The following is a 16,111-nucleotide window of genomic DNA, read 5'->3' as shown; positions in this document are numbered from 1 at the left end:
GAGGCGGAGGGGGAGCTGCCCTCGTACTCGTGATCTCCTAAAGGGATTAGGCAACCCACCTCCTCCACTTGTACCGCTCCTCCACTACCACTAGCACTCACTCTAGAGGTACTAGCTCCTCCACTACCACCTACTCTCTGTCTCTCGACTCTCTCCTGATCCTCATGATAACTGGCTCTGCTCATCATCTGTGCTCGTCTCCAATCCCTAGCCTCTTGCTCAGTCTCTATATCATCAGGAACATAGACATCATCACTGTCATCATCATCATCATCACGATGGCTTGATTGGCCTCCCGCTGTACACCTCACTGCTTCCTCAAGATCTACTTTTGCCTTCTCCTCTCTGAGCCTTCCTCTTACTCCCTCCCTTCATGTAATCAATGACAGCCCTAGATACCTCCACAGGGACCATATGACATGCGACCACTTCAGGAGAATTCCCAGCTAGATGTTGTTTGAGTCTAGTGGCACCACCTCCCAAAAACTGCATGTGACAATAGTTGCATTGGGATTTTCTTTTATCCCCATCAATTGGAGTGCCATGCAACCATGCAATGTCACCCCTAGTGCGCCTGGGTGTGCTCCCCTCCTCCTGGGTTTGGGCCGGCTGCCTTTGCCCCTCTTGCCTCTGGCTTTGTCGTTTACCACGGTTCGTCATAATCAGACTAGTTTACTGGTGCATGAATAAAAGACAATTCATTAATCACTGAAGCACATCAATTCTTTTAGTTTAAAATTTTAAATGTTTAAGAATTAAGATTTAAGAGCACTAACACAAGTATATAAGTATATAACTATTTAGTATTTTTCCCCTAACCCTCATATTTTTCTCATATTTTTCTCATATTTAAAAACAATTTTTAAAAATATTTTTCAAATAAATATTGGCCTAGCACAACAAAATCGAAAAGATATGTAAATGGGCAGCAAATAAGAAGTATGTACAATTTACTTTTATATTTTTCAGTAATTTTAAAACAAAAACCTCATATTATTTCTTATTTTTTGCTATTTTTTTGAATTTTTTAAATATTTTTTATAATTTTCAAAAATTAAAATAATTAATTATTGGCAGAAAAATATTTTTGACACCATGAGGCCATAGATCGGCCAATGGTGTCTAACATATATTTAATTCATCACCATACAATATACATAACCCCTATTATTTTTTTATTTTTGTTGTAAATAAATCCAATTTTTGAAGTAGAAAAATAAATAAATAATATATATACCAAAAAAAAATTTTCGACACCGTGAAGTCTTAGATCGGCTTCCGGTGTCTAACATATATTTATTTCATCACAAACAAACATGTTGATCAAGCATTTCCCTTAAAAAAATCAATTTTGAGAATATGGTTTTACCTGAAATAGTGGAAAGGCTTCACAGATGTGCTAAGAAGTTTGTTCTCCAAGTGATTCCGGCGTAGATGTGGCAAGGATTCAAGTAGGAAGTAGAAGATTGATGAAGAAATAAGCAAAAACCTTCAAAAACCAAGCAAAAGAGGAAAAATGCTCTGTTTCTCAGTCTCGGTCGAAATTTCAACCGAGACTATCGAAACATGGTATTTTATATAAAGCATTTTTTCGAGATTTTTGAAATCTCGCGAGATTTTGAAAATGTCTCGAAATATCTCGAAATCTCGAGAATTTCGATCGAAATTTAGTATTTTTTTTATTCGAGGGGTCATTTCGTTTCGAGGGGGTCGAAATCTCGATCGAGATTTCGCGAGGTTTTGAACTATGCCAGTAAAGAGGAGTGATATGATTCTGATTGGAGGAGCTAAAAGAGCTAGGGGCAGGCCTAAAATGACCATAGGAGAAGTTGTGAGGAAGGACATGCATAGTGTAGGATTTGTACCAAGTGTGACCTCAGATAGAGCCTATTGGAGGGAAAGGATCCATGTAGCAGATCCTATTTAGCTAAAATTCTCCTTACTTGTTGACTGTGCCTCTTTCCTCTTACTTTCATTTGTCTTTTTTTTTTTCCATCTTTCATTGGTCATTTTCCTTTTTTCATGTCTCATCCCTTTTCCCATCTCTTCATTCCCCCTTTGTTTGTACACCTCAGTTTTACCTACTTTGTTTTGTTTGGATCCATGTAGCTGGCCCCATTAAGTTGGAATAAGGCTGAGTTTGTTGTTGTAGAAATTTTTACCCCTTAAATTTCACAGTAGCATGTAATGTATGTTATTCTGCAATAGTTTATATGATGCACATTTTAATGCAATAATGTAGGATTACGCAAACTTCCATGAGTTCATCAACTCAAGTAGAGGAGAACCATATGGACAAAAGCCCTCACCATAAACACAATAGCAGTGCAATTAGCCGGGATCTGGCATCACTTGCTGATGAATATAGAAAACTGGCAATTGATTGCCTGAAGGTTTTGCGTGTCGAGATGCAGTTGGAGACAATCTTCCACATGCAGGTCTGTAAAACTTTTAGTAGTTTATGCATTTTTTTTCTTGGGTGTTGGAAAAGGATTATCAGAATGTATTCCACCTTGGGAATGACAGAGATTACTGGATATCATAATTCAATCAGGAAATGACCAGTAGGGAATACTTAGAGGATCAAGATGCAGAAGAGCCAGATGATTTTATTATTTCACTCACTGCACAGGTTAGACAATTTTCTACTCTTAGTACTTTTTATATCCTGGACAACATTACATTTAGTACTATTAGTTCTGTAAGATATCATGTGAATCTTGTTGACTTCCCAACTAGTTGGTGTTTGATTCTTATCTTACCAATCATAGAGTTTGAAATAGGAAAGGTCTTAATTCCTGCAGTAGAGGTACAAAATACTATGCTATATAGAAGCTTCAAAGCATGTGCTTTATGGCAGGGATTGGGAAGAATTTTTTCATTGATAATTCTTTTCATCTTGAATACATGTCTTTTTCCCTTTCCGGGTTTTTCTTTCTGCAAAATGCTTGAACGAAAGCATCATTTACGGATGGGATCCCTTAATTATTATTGCCTGGTAAACTTAACAGTCACGAGATCTTATCTTTTACCATAACAAAGATATGGATGCAGTGAGACATGTGCTAAAATTGCATCAGAATTCATTCTCTATGAACTACACCCTGTAGTTTCTAATTCTATCATAACTCTTTGCATTTATCTCTGGGAAAAACTTTGCACCACAAAGGTTTATGACCTGGGTCATATAACAAGACATAAGGTGCCCATACAAAGAACTGGTCATTCATGTTTAGGTTCTAATTTGTCATAACCTTTTCCATCATATAACAAGACATAAGGTTCTAATTGTACCATAACTTTTTTTGGGGGATAAGCAAAAAAGCAATGAAGAGTTCTGAGCAGAACATGCCTCATGCATGGCTTGTTTGTTGCAGTAGCCTCCTTAAATGTTGAAACAGATTAACAAATGAATTTCGATAACATCCTGAATGCAATATCTGTTGAGCAGAGTGCATGTCTATGGTGTTGTTCATTGTTGTCAACACAGTCAACATACTCCCAAAGTGATGGGTAGATGACTGATGCAGATTCATCAGCAAATAGGTTTGTTTTATTAGGAATAACTCTAGGGTTGGGTTCTATATATGTTGGGCCTTTGATTCCATGAGTTTTCTATGTAATAGGCCACTTTTATGGGCCTAAAATATGGGTAATTAGGTTGCATACGGGATTAGCTGTTTTAATTCCTTAGTTTTTATTTTTATATAATTAGTGGTCATGTGATCACTTAAGTGATCATGTGACTTGGTTAAGTGGTCATGTGATGTAAGTTGGGCTGGATTAGGGCTTATTTCAGTTTCCTAGTCAATTTAAGTTACCTAATAGGTCAAGGATTGGGTTAGGCCTTTCCTTTTTAGAGTAGGAGTCTTTTTTTTTTAGTCTTTTATATAAGGTTGTAAAGGGGGCAAACATTGAACATGAATTTGATTAATAAAAATAGCTTTTGCTTGTTGTCATTGCTGCTGCTGCCTTGCTCTGTTGAGCGTTGCCTTGTGAGTCATATCAAGGTGAAGGGACTGGATACTTATCTCTTAGAAGTCGTCTCTAACAAAGCAATAGATAACCCATGGGACCTTGGATACTTATCTCTTAGAAAATGGAGTTTTCATTTTCAAATTCTCTGAAGAAGATGATAAGCTGAAAGCACTTGAGGGCGGTCCTTGGCATGTGGGGAAAAATCCTATCTTCCTACGACCATAGTTCAAAATCTCGTGAAATTTCGACGATATTTCGCCAAATTTCGTATATCTAGAGCTGTCCGAGATACGATACCAATCCGAAATGAAAAATACCATATTTCGACGATATCTCGTGAGATATCGACTAAATATCGTGGACTCACGATATATCGCGAGATATTGAAAAAGTCATTGCAATATTTCGGAAATTTCGGTCATCTCGCTTCAAAATTTCGGAAATCTCGGTAATTTCGGTAATCTCGTTTGAAAATTTCGGAAATCTCGGTCATTTTGGCATTTTACACCCACGAGAAAAATACCATATTTCGACGAAATTTCGGTATCTCGAAATTTCGGTCAAACCGAAACATCGAAACGAAACGAGATTTAGTACCATGCCTACGACAATGGGATCACCAATTGCAACTCAACAAGGTCGATTTCCATTCCATTCTTCTGTGGATCACACTACCTGGTCTTCCCTTCTACTTCTGGTGCGAAAAGGGTCTTAGCATTATAGGCTCAGTTATTGGCAAACCCCTTTACTCCGATAAGAGAACCAAAAAGATGGATAGGCTATCGTTTGCTCGGATCTGCGTTGAGGTCTCTGCCGATGCTCTCCCTCCATCCTTAGTCATTGTCGTGGATGACAAATGTTTCTCTTTCCATCAGAAGGTTCATTTCGATAGGCTTCCGCCCTAGTGTATCATTTGCAAGGCGTTTGGTCATCTCACCCAAGCTTGTACTCCCAAGTCCCAAGTCCCAAGTCCCAAGTGCTTCTACGGCAGTGTGCAATGAAGACTCTACTCTCCAATACCCTACCAATGTTGTGTGCGAAGTCGATCCTATTTCGCTTACGTCGAAGGACCCTGAGGCAAAAGGCCTTGGACACTCCATTTTTCCTCCGTCTTCGACCGCTCCGGCAGGCTCGGTTGCCCGTAGGCCTAGCCGTGGTCGGGGAAGAAGCAAACACTGCCGATCCTGTTGCAAAGTGCTCCCGGCTCCAGGCTCTCCTCCCTCTAGTCCGTTGGTCACTCTATTGGCTACCGTTAGTCCAAATCAATATGCCATTCTCTTATCCAATGGTCCTTGCGACGATGCTGCTATCCCATCTCCCAATGATTCCACCTCTGATCCTCATCTCCCCTCCCACTCGACCTGTCGCCATCCTCTGCCAGTCTCCTCTGTTCTTCATCAGACTATCCAAGCTCCCTCTGCGCATGTTCTTTCTCCGCCAACTTCTCCCAGAACAGTCCCATCGAGCCTAGGGATTACCCACTTTCTCAAAGGCCTTTCAAAGTCCTTTTTGGGTCCATAATCCTCATTTTCCCCATCCTCTCCCTCTCCTTCCACTACCCCGTTGGTAAATCCCTCCAACGCTACCCCTGTGGTCCCTACTCCCTCTATAGCCCGGCCCACCTCCCTATCCTCTTTGATTAACCCTGATGGGACTCATGGGCCAGATCCTATTTACCATATGCCCCTTTGCTCTAACCCTCCCCTCCCTGCCCAACCTTGTTTGGGCCTAAATTCCAGTATCAGTTTAACCCCCTCTATGACCAAGTCTTATGCCCCCCGGCCCTTAGAGTCTTTCGTCGTCGTAACCCCAGTTCCCCTCCTTTCCCAAAAATCCGTCCCTACATCGCCTACGACCTGCCCTGTCCGGAAAAGATTTTGCGTCTAAGCTTGGACATCAGAAATCATGCTCTCTGCCATGAGCCTATGGATCCGGGATAGTGTGTCTTCATTGTGGTTGGCTCCGGTTCTCCTGAAGCCCTTGTATTTTCCATTCTTGGTTAGCTGATTTTGTTGGGGCCCCTCCCCTCTTTTGCTTGCCCTGGCCTTTTTGGTAGGGCTTTGTTTTAGCTTGTGTTGGTTTGTTCCCTCTCCCCCCCCCCCCCTTTCTTTACTTTGGTAATGAAATTTTTATTCATCCAAAAAAAAAAAAGGTGAAGGGACTGGTGGATCTCCAGTTGACTCCTTGCGTCTTATAGACTGGGAGGATCTGCTACTCATCTCCTTGCATCTTGTAGATTGGGAGAACCTAAATTCTAATCTTCAAGCTGCTGCCATTGAAGACCTGCAACTCCAAGTTAGTATTTAATATCATCAACCATTCCCTTCTTCTCCTAATCCTCTAAACCCACTCCCATCGATCCCCATTGCCAATACTCAATCCTTACTACCTTCTTCATCCACCATTAATATCATAGATCCATTAGAATCCTAAAACCTGCAACTATTCTTATTCCCTTCTAGAGGGTTACATGCAAGGTGATTTTCATGGGAATCTGCCCAGCCAAATCTAACCTTTAGAACCTGCTAAAATTTTGGTCGAAGCTTCCTCAAACCCTAAGAGAGACTCGATCCAAATTTCAATACCATCCACCCAGCCGATTGTCTGAAATCATGCTTTTTCCCCTCTCTCCTATCTCTACTAGGAAACCTCCATAACTCCAGATTTAACCATCTGAGCTGTAACCTTCAGCATATATTCCCCTCCACCCTGCCTACACTTGACCTAATTATTAATCCCATTCAACCATCTGAGCTGTAACCTTCAGCATATATTCCCCTCCACCCTGCCTACACTCGACCTAATTATTAATCCCATTCAACCACCTGATTTCCTGTTATTATAAACCCTAGATTCCATCATCTTCCACCTTTCAAAACCCTAACCCTAGTTGCTGCCCAATTCCATCTAATCTGCTTCTACCCATCCAAAACCCATAAAATCTAGTTCATTTGACTCCTCTAAACCTGCCTAGTTATACCATATAAGGTACATATCTATTACCTTAACCCTAACCTTAAATTTGACCTAAAACCTCAATTCTGCCCCCATCGAACCAGCAATTCAACAGGTCCTGGTTGCTTGGCTCCTAGTAGGTCTCCTACCTATCTAGGACTACATTAATGACTGGAGTTGAAGAATGGTCTGTTGTGAAGAAGATGCCAAATTTCAGCAAAATGGAGAAGTGCGGCAACTGCCCAGATTCGACGTCGAATGCACATAGTTTGACATTGAAAGAAGGATCTTTAATGCCAAATGCATGTTGGTCAACTCACTCTCAACGTCAACTGGAGTATGCTTTGTGTTGAGCCGCATGACTAACAAATTTGACACTCAATAGTTTTTGTTTGACACTTAAAAAGGGTTGTCGAAGGTGAAGCCGTGTTGGTTGACGCACGCTCGATGTTGAGCAAGTTACATCGTGCATCGAATGCAGCTACATGTGACCAAAAGTTTGTGAGTCACCTTTGGCTATTTAAGTGGGTGTGAGGCCATATGAGAAAAAGAGAGAACACCCCACTCAAGAGAGAAGAAGAGAGGAGAGAGACTCCAAGAAGAGAAGCCTTAAAAGAGTTCCTTGAACCCTCTTTGATTGTGCATCACGTAAGAACGATTCTTCAAGCTTTGAAAGACATTATCAAAGGCTTGTGAAGAGAGAAGGAGAAAGAAGCCACATCATAAACCTAGGGTTTGTGTAGAAGACACAAGGACAATTTGATTCATTCAAAAACAGTGTTTGATGCTCCAAGGGTGTTGAGCTGAAGCTTGGGAGTGGAAGAAGACAAGGAGACACATCCTCGTAGTATGTAATCTCTTTGATGCATTCACATATATGTGGTGTCTTAGACTGTAGGCAATATGTTCGTTGAAATTCCATATATATTGTTTTGAGCTTATTGGGGGCATTTGCATATGCCATTTGAGTGTATCACTGTTACCTATCAAGTGGGTGCTTGATAGAGGGGTTGTAGCTCCTTTGCGATGGGTGCCACATAAACCCAAGGGTTGGTGCTCCTTTGTGGTGGGTACCACATAAACTGGGGCAACGTACTGTGAAAACCCGCAAAAAAAAAAGAACTTTTGGTACCCGAGTGATTTCAGGTTTTGGTTCAATATTTCCCATGCTAACCTCAAGCTATGGGCAGCATCACATCTTTTTCCTATGCTTGGCATGCTGGTTTGATGGCCTGCGAAGCCTCTCTGTCTTAGGCCGAATCCTAGGTAAGAATCCCATTTTATATGTATATATGTTGTATTTCTAATTAATTAGTGTATTAGGGGCAGAATAGTAATTTTTTACCTTGTGGGACCCCGCACCAGAGCTACCTGTGTCGGGTCTGCTGGCTGGACAAGCTGCAGGACCTCTCCCTTAATTAAACCCAATGTAAGTATAATTTAAATGTATTTTTAAAGTGTTATGTTCGACCAATTAGAGTTATAGGGGTATTTTAGTAAATTTACCTCTGTGGGACCCACATCCCCAGTGGGAAATCCAATTCCTAACATTTACCCGTGTTCGGATTGTCCCTGATGTCGTATGATATCATTATATAATTAGAATAATGAAATAGGTACGAAATTCTAATTAAAATCTATTTTAGAATCTGATTTTTAACTTAGCTAACCAAACAGCCCTTAGTCAATCCACTACACATATATATATATATATATATATCAATCTATCTTTACTATTCACAATTCACAAAATCAAAAGAGAAGAAAATTGATCCAGCCTAAGGGGAAGAAAAAGAAGAGAAGAAAAGAGGAGAAGAAGAAGGGAAAGTGAGGGCTTTGCATGGGGCTTGGTTCCTACACCTGAAATTGAAGTTTTGGGACCTCCATTGACAACTTAGCTGCATAAATCAAGGCTGCCTTCACCTCTTCTCACTGCTGTACTCAGGTAAGCAGAAATTCCTGCTGTACCCATCTTCTTCTCTTAATTTCTCTATCCCTAATTGATCTTTATAACAAATTCTTCCATTAAAGCTCAACCTATTGGTTTAATAAGCTAAGACCCATCCCTAACCTTTTTAATTAGACCCAATTGAGGATCAGATCTTGAATTAAGCTGTATAATTCCTGCTGTACCTCAAATCACAGCTAAAACATGAAACCTAATGAACCCTAGCATAGTGAATTAGGTTAATTTGATCAATTTCTCAAATTGGTTAATGATTTTGAATTAAATTAACCAAAACCCCTAATTTCCGTTGTTCCCCATCTTGTTCTTCTCTAATCTCAATCCTAATTAACTCTTAAACCCTAATCAGCCATTAAAGCTTAGAAATCTTAGGTTTATTAAATTAATTTCAGTATTTAAGCCTTGTTTTGAACCAAAGAATGGTTCAGATGTAACTATGACATGAGAATTTCAGCTTAGAAACCCAATTCTCTACTGATTTACTCAATTAACAAACCCTTGATAATCAATTTGGGTTAATTTGTTAAACCCCTCAAATTGATTTTCAATTTTGGAATTAATCATGAAATTGGACCCTCAATTAAATGGACCCACCTTAGAATTAGGTGAAACCATGAAATTAAGCCCATGCATGTCAAGATCTGACCATTAGGAACAAAACCCCAATTCTGCCCTCTGAATCCGGTCCAATATTTTTGGACAGAAATGCCCCTATACCCTTGGTTAGACCTTAGACTGCCTTCTGACCCTAACACTTGATCTTTTCTAATGTTTTAGGACTGTGTTGGGCTGTATACTCTATTCTTGTCTGTATTGCTGGGATCTTTGAAGGGTAACTGACTTAGTCTAGTCTACAACTTCAGGTAAGGGAATTCTGACTTTAATTTTGGAGTGTTTATCATTTTAATTTGTTATTGTTCTGATTGCCATGTCATGCATCATCAAAATTATCCTGTTCATATAGTTTATTAGCTTTTATTTACTGCATTAGAATCTGCATGTGAATTAGGTTGCATTGGCATCTTACATTTGCACTGATATTTACTTGTTACTGATGATTATTATTGGAGAAGTACTGTTCTATTTAAATTCAGCTATTCATACATGTGCTATCATGCATAGATTGCACTGGGCTAGGCTGTTATATCATAACCCAGTACCACGCCCCTTACCAACAGGGGGTAAGGTGTTGGACAACCCGTGGTACAGCCGAAGGGTATGCCGGGGTACCATTCACTGTCCCATGTTAGCGTGTGTACTCCGCTGTGGGAATAAACAGTAGGGTTGGTCATTGAGGGTTTGTTGGGTTAGCTGCCTAGTGATATGCTTTCCTGGCGGGTCCTCACCGTGGTAGAATGGTTTCGCTCGAGTGATCGATGTCTGGAGCTGCCTGGTGTCATGCTTTCCGGTTGGTCATTAGGGGTCTGTTGGGTTAGCTACCTTGTGTCATGCTTTCCTGGCGGGTTCTCTTCGAGGTTAGCATCTACCACAGTAATACTTATACCACATGAGACTTAGTATCCATGTTAGGAACATGCTAGATTAACACATTCATCATGAATTATTGTGTTGTGTTTTGCATGCATTTCCTTACTGGGCTCAGTTGAGAGCTCACCCCTGTGGATATCCTTATTTTTCAGGTGATTTAGTTACTTTTAATAATGGATTTGTGGCGTTGGAGTTCGAAGTGCACGATGCTTCGTGCGCATGTGATGATTGCACATTCTTCTGATCTTGGCCTGACAGTCCAGGCTATCTCCCCACTCTTTTATGTCTATAAATATTTCTATACTAATATAATATAGTTCTTGTATAGTTTTACCCTGTAGTACCTTTGAGAACTGTATAGTAGTATCACAAGCTTTATCCTTTATATAAATAAAATATCACATAGACTTCTCTTACTACTGATGTTACCTTTATTATTTAATTGTTTCTGCTGCCTCTGATTACTGTATTTGTGAGCAATGATTGTAAATAGGGTACTGCACTTATGATCCTTGGGGATTGGTTGGATGTCAGAGACATCCCGCCACACTTGGCCCTTATTAACCGGGCAGGGGTGTGACACGTACTGCCTTAGGTGGGTACCGCTAGATGTTATATTATGTATTATACTACGACTAGATTTGGGTTGTAGGTCAAACGCTCATTTGCACCGTGGGCGTAGCCACACTGGCGAACCACGTATGTCTTGTGTTGTGGATGTGTTTGTATGTGGTTTGCTCTTTGTGCTTTGTTGTGTGGATGTGAATGTATGCCGACTCAACGTGTGAGATTCCCCCAAGTGAAGAAAAGTTATAATAAGATCTATCACTGACTCAACCCCCCTCCCCTCTCAGTGACTACCTGAGTTCAATAATATCCTTTTTTTTTTGCCTTATATGATGCATCCCACCTACCATTAGGGAGGAAAACACTTTATGAAATGATGAATGCTGCAACATGTTCAGGTTTGGGAGGATGGTCACCCCTATGCCTCACCCGTGAGTGGAAAACTTAGTTCTAGGTTTCAGTTTTGAGCTTGGATTCGACCAGGCTCAAAACCAAAATATTTCGCAAAACTACGAAGATTTAGTAAAAAACTGGAAGATTTCGGTGGTTGGTTTTGAGTGAGGGTTTCGAAGACCGAATGGCCATATTAGAAGTGAATAGACCAGATGTGGTAGGGGCCCAAATAACTTTATCACCCCTCCTTGAGGATATTCTATTGATGGAAGATAAGGCATTCCAGACATTGTTAAACACTGGGTGGAGAGTGACTGGAAGGTCCCAATCATTATCTTGCATAATATCAGCCACCATAGATTGTCTATTCAAACCACAATTATAAGTAGCTCTTGAAGAGACTGAATGAAGGAGAATTCCTGAAGGGTGCCAGTTGTCCAACCATAGATAAGTAGAGCTTCCATCACCAATTTGAGAACTAATGGCTCCCAGAGCAATAGGTCTAGGGGCTAGGCTCATGCGCTAGACCCAACAAGCATCAGAAGGGATTGAGACAGTCCAAATGGAGTCATTGCAGAGAGGCCCTGAGTGAATCCAATCAACCCAAATACTATGCCTTTTAGAAGCAATCTTCCAAATCAACTTTATGATACCCGCTGAATTTACATCTTTGATACGGCAAAGCCCTAACCCTCCCTCTTCTTTGGGCAGACTGACAAAAGCTCAGCTGATGGAATGGATTAATCTGGAAGATTCTTTTCCTCTCTAGAGAGAAGAAGCCATAAGGGTATCTAATGATTTGATTGTGGAAGAAGGAAGCCTAAAGATGCCCGACTAGTAGATGTACAAAGATTGCAACACTGATTTAACAAGGACTAACCAACCAACATAGGAGAGAGGCTTTCCTTTCCAGAGCTGAAGCTTTTTCCTAATAAAATCTAGCATAGGACAGAAGTGATGCACAGTAAGCCTAGCAGGAATCAGGGGCATTACACTCTTGACAAGTCTTCTTCCTCCAGCAACCTCTTTTGTACCCATTTAACTCCTTCGTATTGTCAGAACCAACACTTGATTGATCATCAATATCAACAGTAGCCCCTTCTTTGTGTTTCCCAATATCAAATAGAAATGGAGAAGTAGGCAAAGGTGGGAGGAAAGGGATATCAACAGACCCTTCATTCCCACTATTCTCCCCTGAAGAGGATGCTAATGAGGAGTGAAGAAAGGTATAGATTCGTAGAAAGTGACATCTTTGGAGAGAAGAAGGCAAGGATGATAGCACTTATACCTCTTGGTAGAGGAGGAATATCCAAGGAAAATGCATTTGAGTGCCTTGGGGTCAAACTTAGTCCTAGTAGATTTATTGACATGGACGTAGCAGACACACCCAAATACCTTGGGAGGAAGAGAGAAAGCAGATGGTTGAGGAGACAATGTTTCCAAAGTGGATTTGGAGCCAAGAAGTTTAGTGGGCATGTGGTTGATTAAAAAGGCAGCTGTAAGAAGAGCTTTAGACCAAAAAGTTTTAAGAACATGTATGCCAAATAAAAAGCTCCTAGTGACCTCCAATAAATGGCGATTTTTCCCTCAACTACCCCATTCTGTTGGGGTGTGTCAACATAAGCTACCTAATGGATAATGTCATGATTAATGAAAATGTTTTGGAGACCATCGTACATGTTCTCCCCTCCTTAATCAAAATGAACAATTTTGATTTTAGTTTCAAAGTAAGTAAAAACTAGCTGATAGAAATTTTTAAAGGCATCATAGACATCACTCTTATGTTTCAGCAAAAAGTCCAAGTGAACCGGGAATAATTATCAACAAAGGAAATGAAATAAGGATAATCAAATAAAGAAGTAGTGGGAGAAGGTCCTAAATCATCAGTATGCACAATATGAAAGGGAACAGTGGATCTATAGCCATGGTAAGGATAAGGAGAATGACAATGTTTAGCAAACAAACAGGGTTCATATTGAAATACATGGAAAGAAGGAATATAAGAAAACAAGTGTGGCAATTTTTTTCTCATAACACCAAAAGAAAGGTAGCCCAAACGTTGATGCCACAACATCATAAAGTCAACGGAACAATTGTCACTACGCCCACACGTGTAGGACTGAACAGTAGGTAGAGGGAATGTTCCTAGATCAAGAAGGTAGAGTCCCTTTTCTTCACGTCGACTACCAATAATCCTCTTTGTCACCAAATCTTAAAAAACACAATGAGATGTAAAAAAGTGACACAACAGTTCAAGGATTTGGTTAGGTGGCTCACAGATAAGAGGTTGTGTTAAACTGAGGAACATGAAGAACAAAGTCAAGGGAGATAGAAGAAATGACACGGACACTACCCTTACCCGAAATAGAAGAAAGGGTACCAGCAGCAGCCCTGACCTTTTCCTTACCAGAACAGATAGAGTATGAGTCATAACACTGAGATATGCCGGTCATATGGTCAGTGGCTCTAGAGTCAATAACCCACATAGAAGCAGTAGAAGGAGCAGATGTAGAGGCCTGTAAAATGGAAGCTGAAGAATCTGGCACTGTAGGTATACAAGTAGAGCTATCCAGATATGACAAAACCCTACGAAATGTTGCAATATCATCCTGAGTGAGAGATCTGGTATTTGTTTGTAGTCCATATGGATATCCCATAGGTTCAATCTCAGTCATCATGCTGCGTGTTCTAGCTCCTCATAAAAGCATGGGACAAGGCCATGGAGAGATTGAAGTATGCCCTAGGGCGAGCCAAAAAAGTTTAACCTCAGCTTCAATACTGGCCGGATGAAGGGAAAAGAGAAAAATGACCAAAAAAGGCTAGCGGTAACTTCCTCTAGCGCTGGTTTGGCTCGATTTGATCTCCAAGTATCTGTTTCTTCAAATGAGGTCTTCTCTTGGTGCCTCCATTTATCTTATTCATGTTCCTTGCAAGGTTGCTTCAAATGTTTCACATTGTATAGCCTCCACACAATGCAGTCCACAAGGCAGCTAACAAACAAGATAAAAAACAGGGGAGGTGGTACCTTGAAGTCAGGAAAGAGGAGTTGTGGCTCAACATCCCTTCTCTTCATGAACCGAGGGCATGAAGGGGGGAAAGGAGGGCTATAGGGAGATCCAAATGGACCCTACCCCAGCCTCAATGGCAGCCGGATAAGACTTCAGAGAGAGATGCCATTCGAAGAAAAAACTGACGATAAATGTGAAGAAGCTGCCCCACTTTGGTTTGAGCTTCAAAAACTCTATTTCTTCATGTGAGACCTCCTCTTGATGTTCCAATGATCTACAAACAAGTTAATCTTATGGTTTCTTCGAAACTTTCACATAGTATTCTCTTCCTTGGAACCCCTTTGTGACATAGGGTTCCAAAGAGAGGAGGAAAGAAGAAAAAGAAAGTAACTCGACTCTCAAACCAACAAAGTGTGCTCTGATACCAAGTTGGAAGTTAATGAATGTACAAGAACAAGAAGGATGAAAGTAGAAGGTTGGAGAAGGAGAAGGAGGAGAAGAGAGAAGATGGTGGAATGTTGTGTGTAGAGTATTCTCTCCAACACACCTATATTACTTTACTAATAATAAGAAAAGAATTACATACACCTCCCTAGGAGGTAAAAGTTAAAATAGAAATATTATAATATAAGGCAACTAGACAACAATCTAGTTCCTAAAGTACCCTTATTACTTAAACTCTAACAATTTTCCCTCTCAATATTCTGTCTCCTGGTTGCAGGTTTAGCTTTTGGTGTTGTTTTTGGGTCTCTAATGAGTCTTTAGCAGAATCGAGGGGTGGTTGCGTTTAGTAGGAAATCTAGAGTGAGTATTGTTTACATGCTACAGTAACCACTCGTCATTATTTCTTCTTTATCTATTTATTTGGTCAATAATGCCCCTGATTGCTAAGTAGTTAGAAGGTTAATTAAGTTTTTTTGATAGTAGGGTTTTAGCTTTAAAAACTCTCGTGTGACAGATCAGAACAGATGATTATATTCTTTAATACAAATAACAGTTCCAGCAACCACTCAGCTTTGGTTCTTCTCCAGATTGTCTTGTTTATTCTTGGTGATCTACACAGCTAGACCTCCCTTAAATTACCATTATGTTTCCCCTGCGTTAGCATGGATCCAGCAATTTTGCTATTTTGTCATGCTACAGCATAGTTGTCAAGGCATTGCCTAAGCGTCTTGTTGGGTTCGCCTTGATGTCCAGGCCCCCTCCAACGCCTTGGGTTACCTAAACGCCACGTCAACTATGTTCTACGGTGCTCACTAGAAGCAAAACACTATATCAAGCTTTAATAGGATAATCATGATGAAGGTTTCGTGTAGCTAACAGGCTAACCCTAATTGGATAAGGTTTAGTTGCATAGACTGTTAAGCACTTGCTAAAATTCGTAGTAGCATAGTTGACCTTTGAAATCAGTTTCCTTAATTTTTGTTCATTTTTGCGTAATTAATCGTGAAATTATGTGGGTTCTTTCTTATTAACTAGATTAATGGAATCATATACTGCTTTTACAAATTTAGCATGCATATGTGCTTCCTAAATAATTATCCTAATTATCCTGAGTCTTTCCTGGGAGTCTCTTTTTCTTTTTCCTTCATTACTTGTGATTTTTTTTTTGTTCATAGATAACACGTAGAGACGAAGAGATGGCACCTTTTGTTGCTGAAGTAAAGCGGAACTATATATTTGGTGGTATATGTGGCAGTGCAGCAAATGCATCAATTAAGGTTTGCATGTCTGCATTTTTGGGTAGACCAGTGAC

General features: G+C 40.2%; 1 protein-coding gene across 1 annotated transcript in view; it reads left to right on the top strand.

The window, feature by feature from the left end:
• The window catches only part of LOC122654531 (exocyst complex component SEC8-like), a 115,878-nt gene that overhangs the window by 93,437 nt on the left and 6,330 nt on the right, over window positions 1–16,111 (top strand). The window contains exons 20-22 of the mRNA XM_043848658.1: window positions 2,243–2,438; window positions 2,555–2,632; window positions 15,975–16,076. Of these exons, the coding sequence (XP_043704593.1) occupies window positions 2,243–2,438; window positions 2,555–2,632; window positions 15,975–16,076 (376 nt within the window). The remainder of the gene's footprint in view (window positions 1–2,242; window positions 2,439–2,554; window positions 2,633–15,974; window positions 16,077–16,111) is intronic.

Source organism: Telopea speciosissima, chromosome 3, assembly GCF_018873765.1.
Source record: "Telopea speciosissima isolate NSW1024214 ecotype Mountain lineage chromosome 3, Tspe_v1, whole genome shotgun sequence".
In the NCBI taxonomy this organism is placed as follows: domain Eukaryota; kingdom Viridiplantae; phylum Streptophyta; class Magnoliopsida; order Proteales; family Proteaceae; genus Telopea; species Telopea speciosissima.
This window is presented reverse-complemented; position numbering and strand designations above follow the sequence as displayed.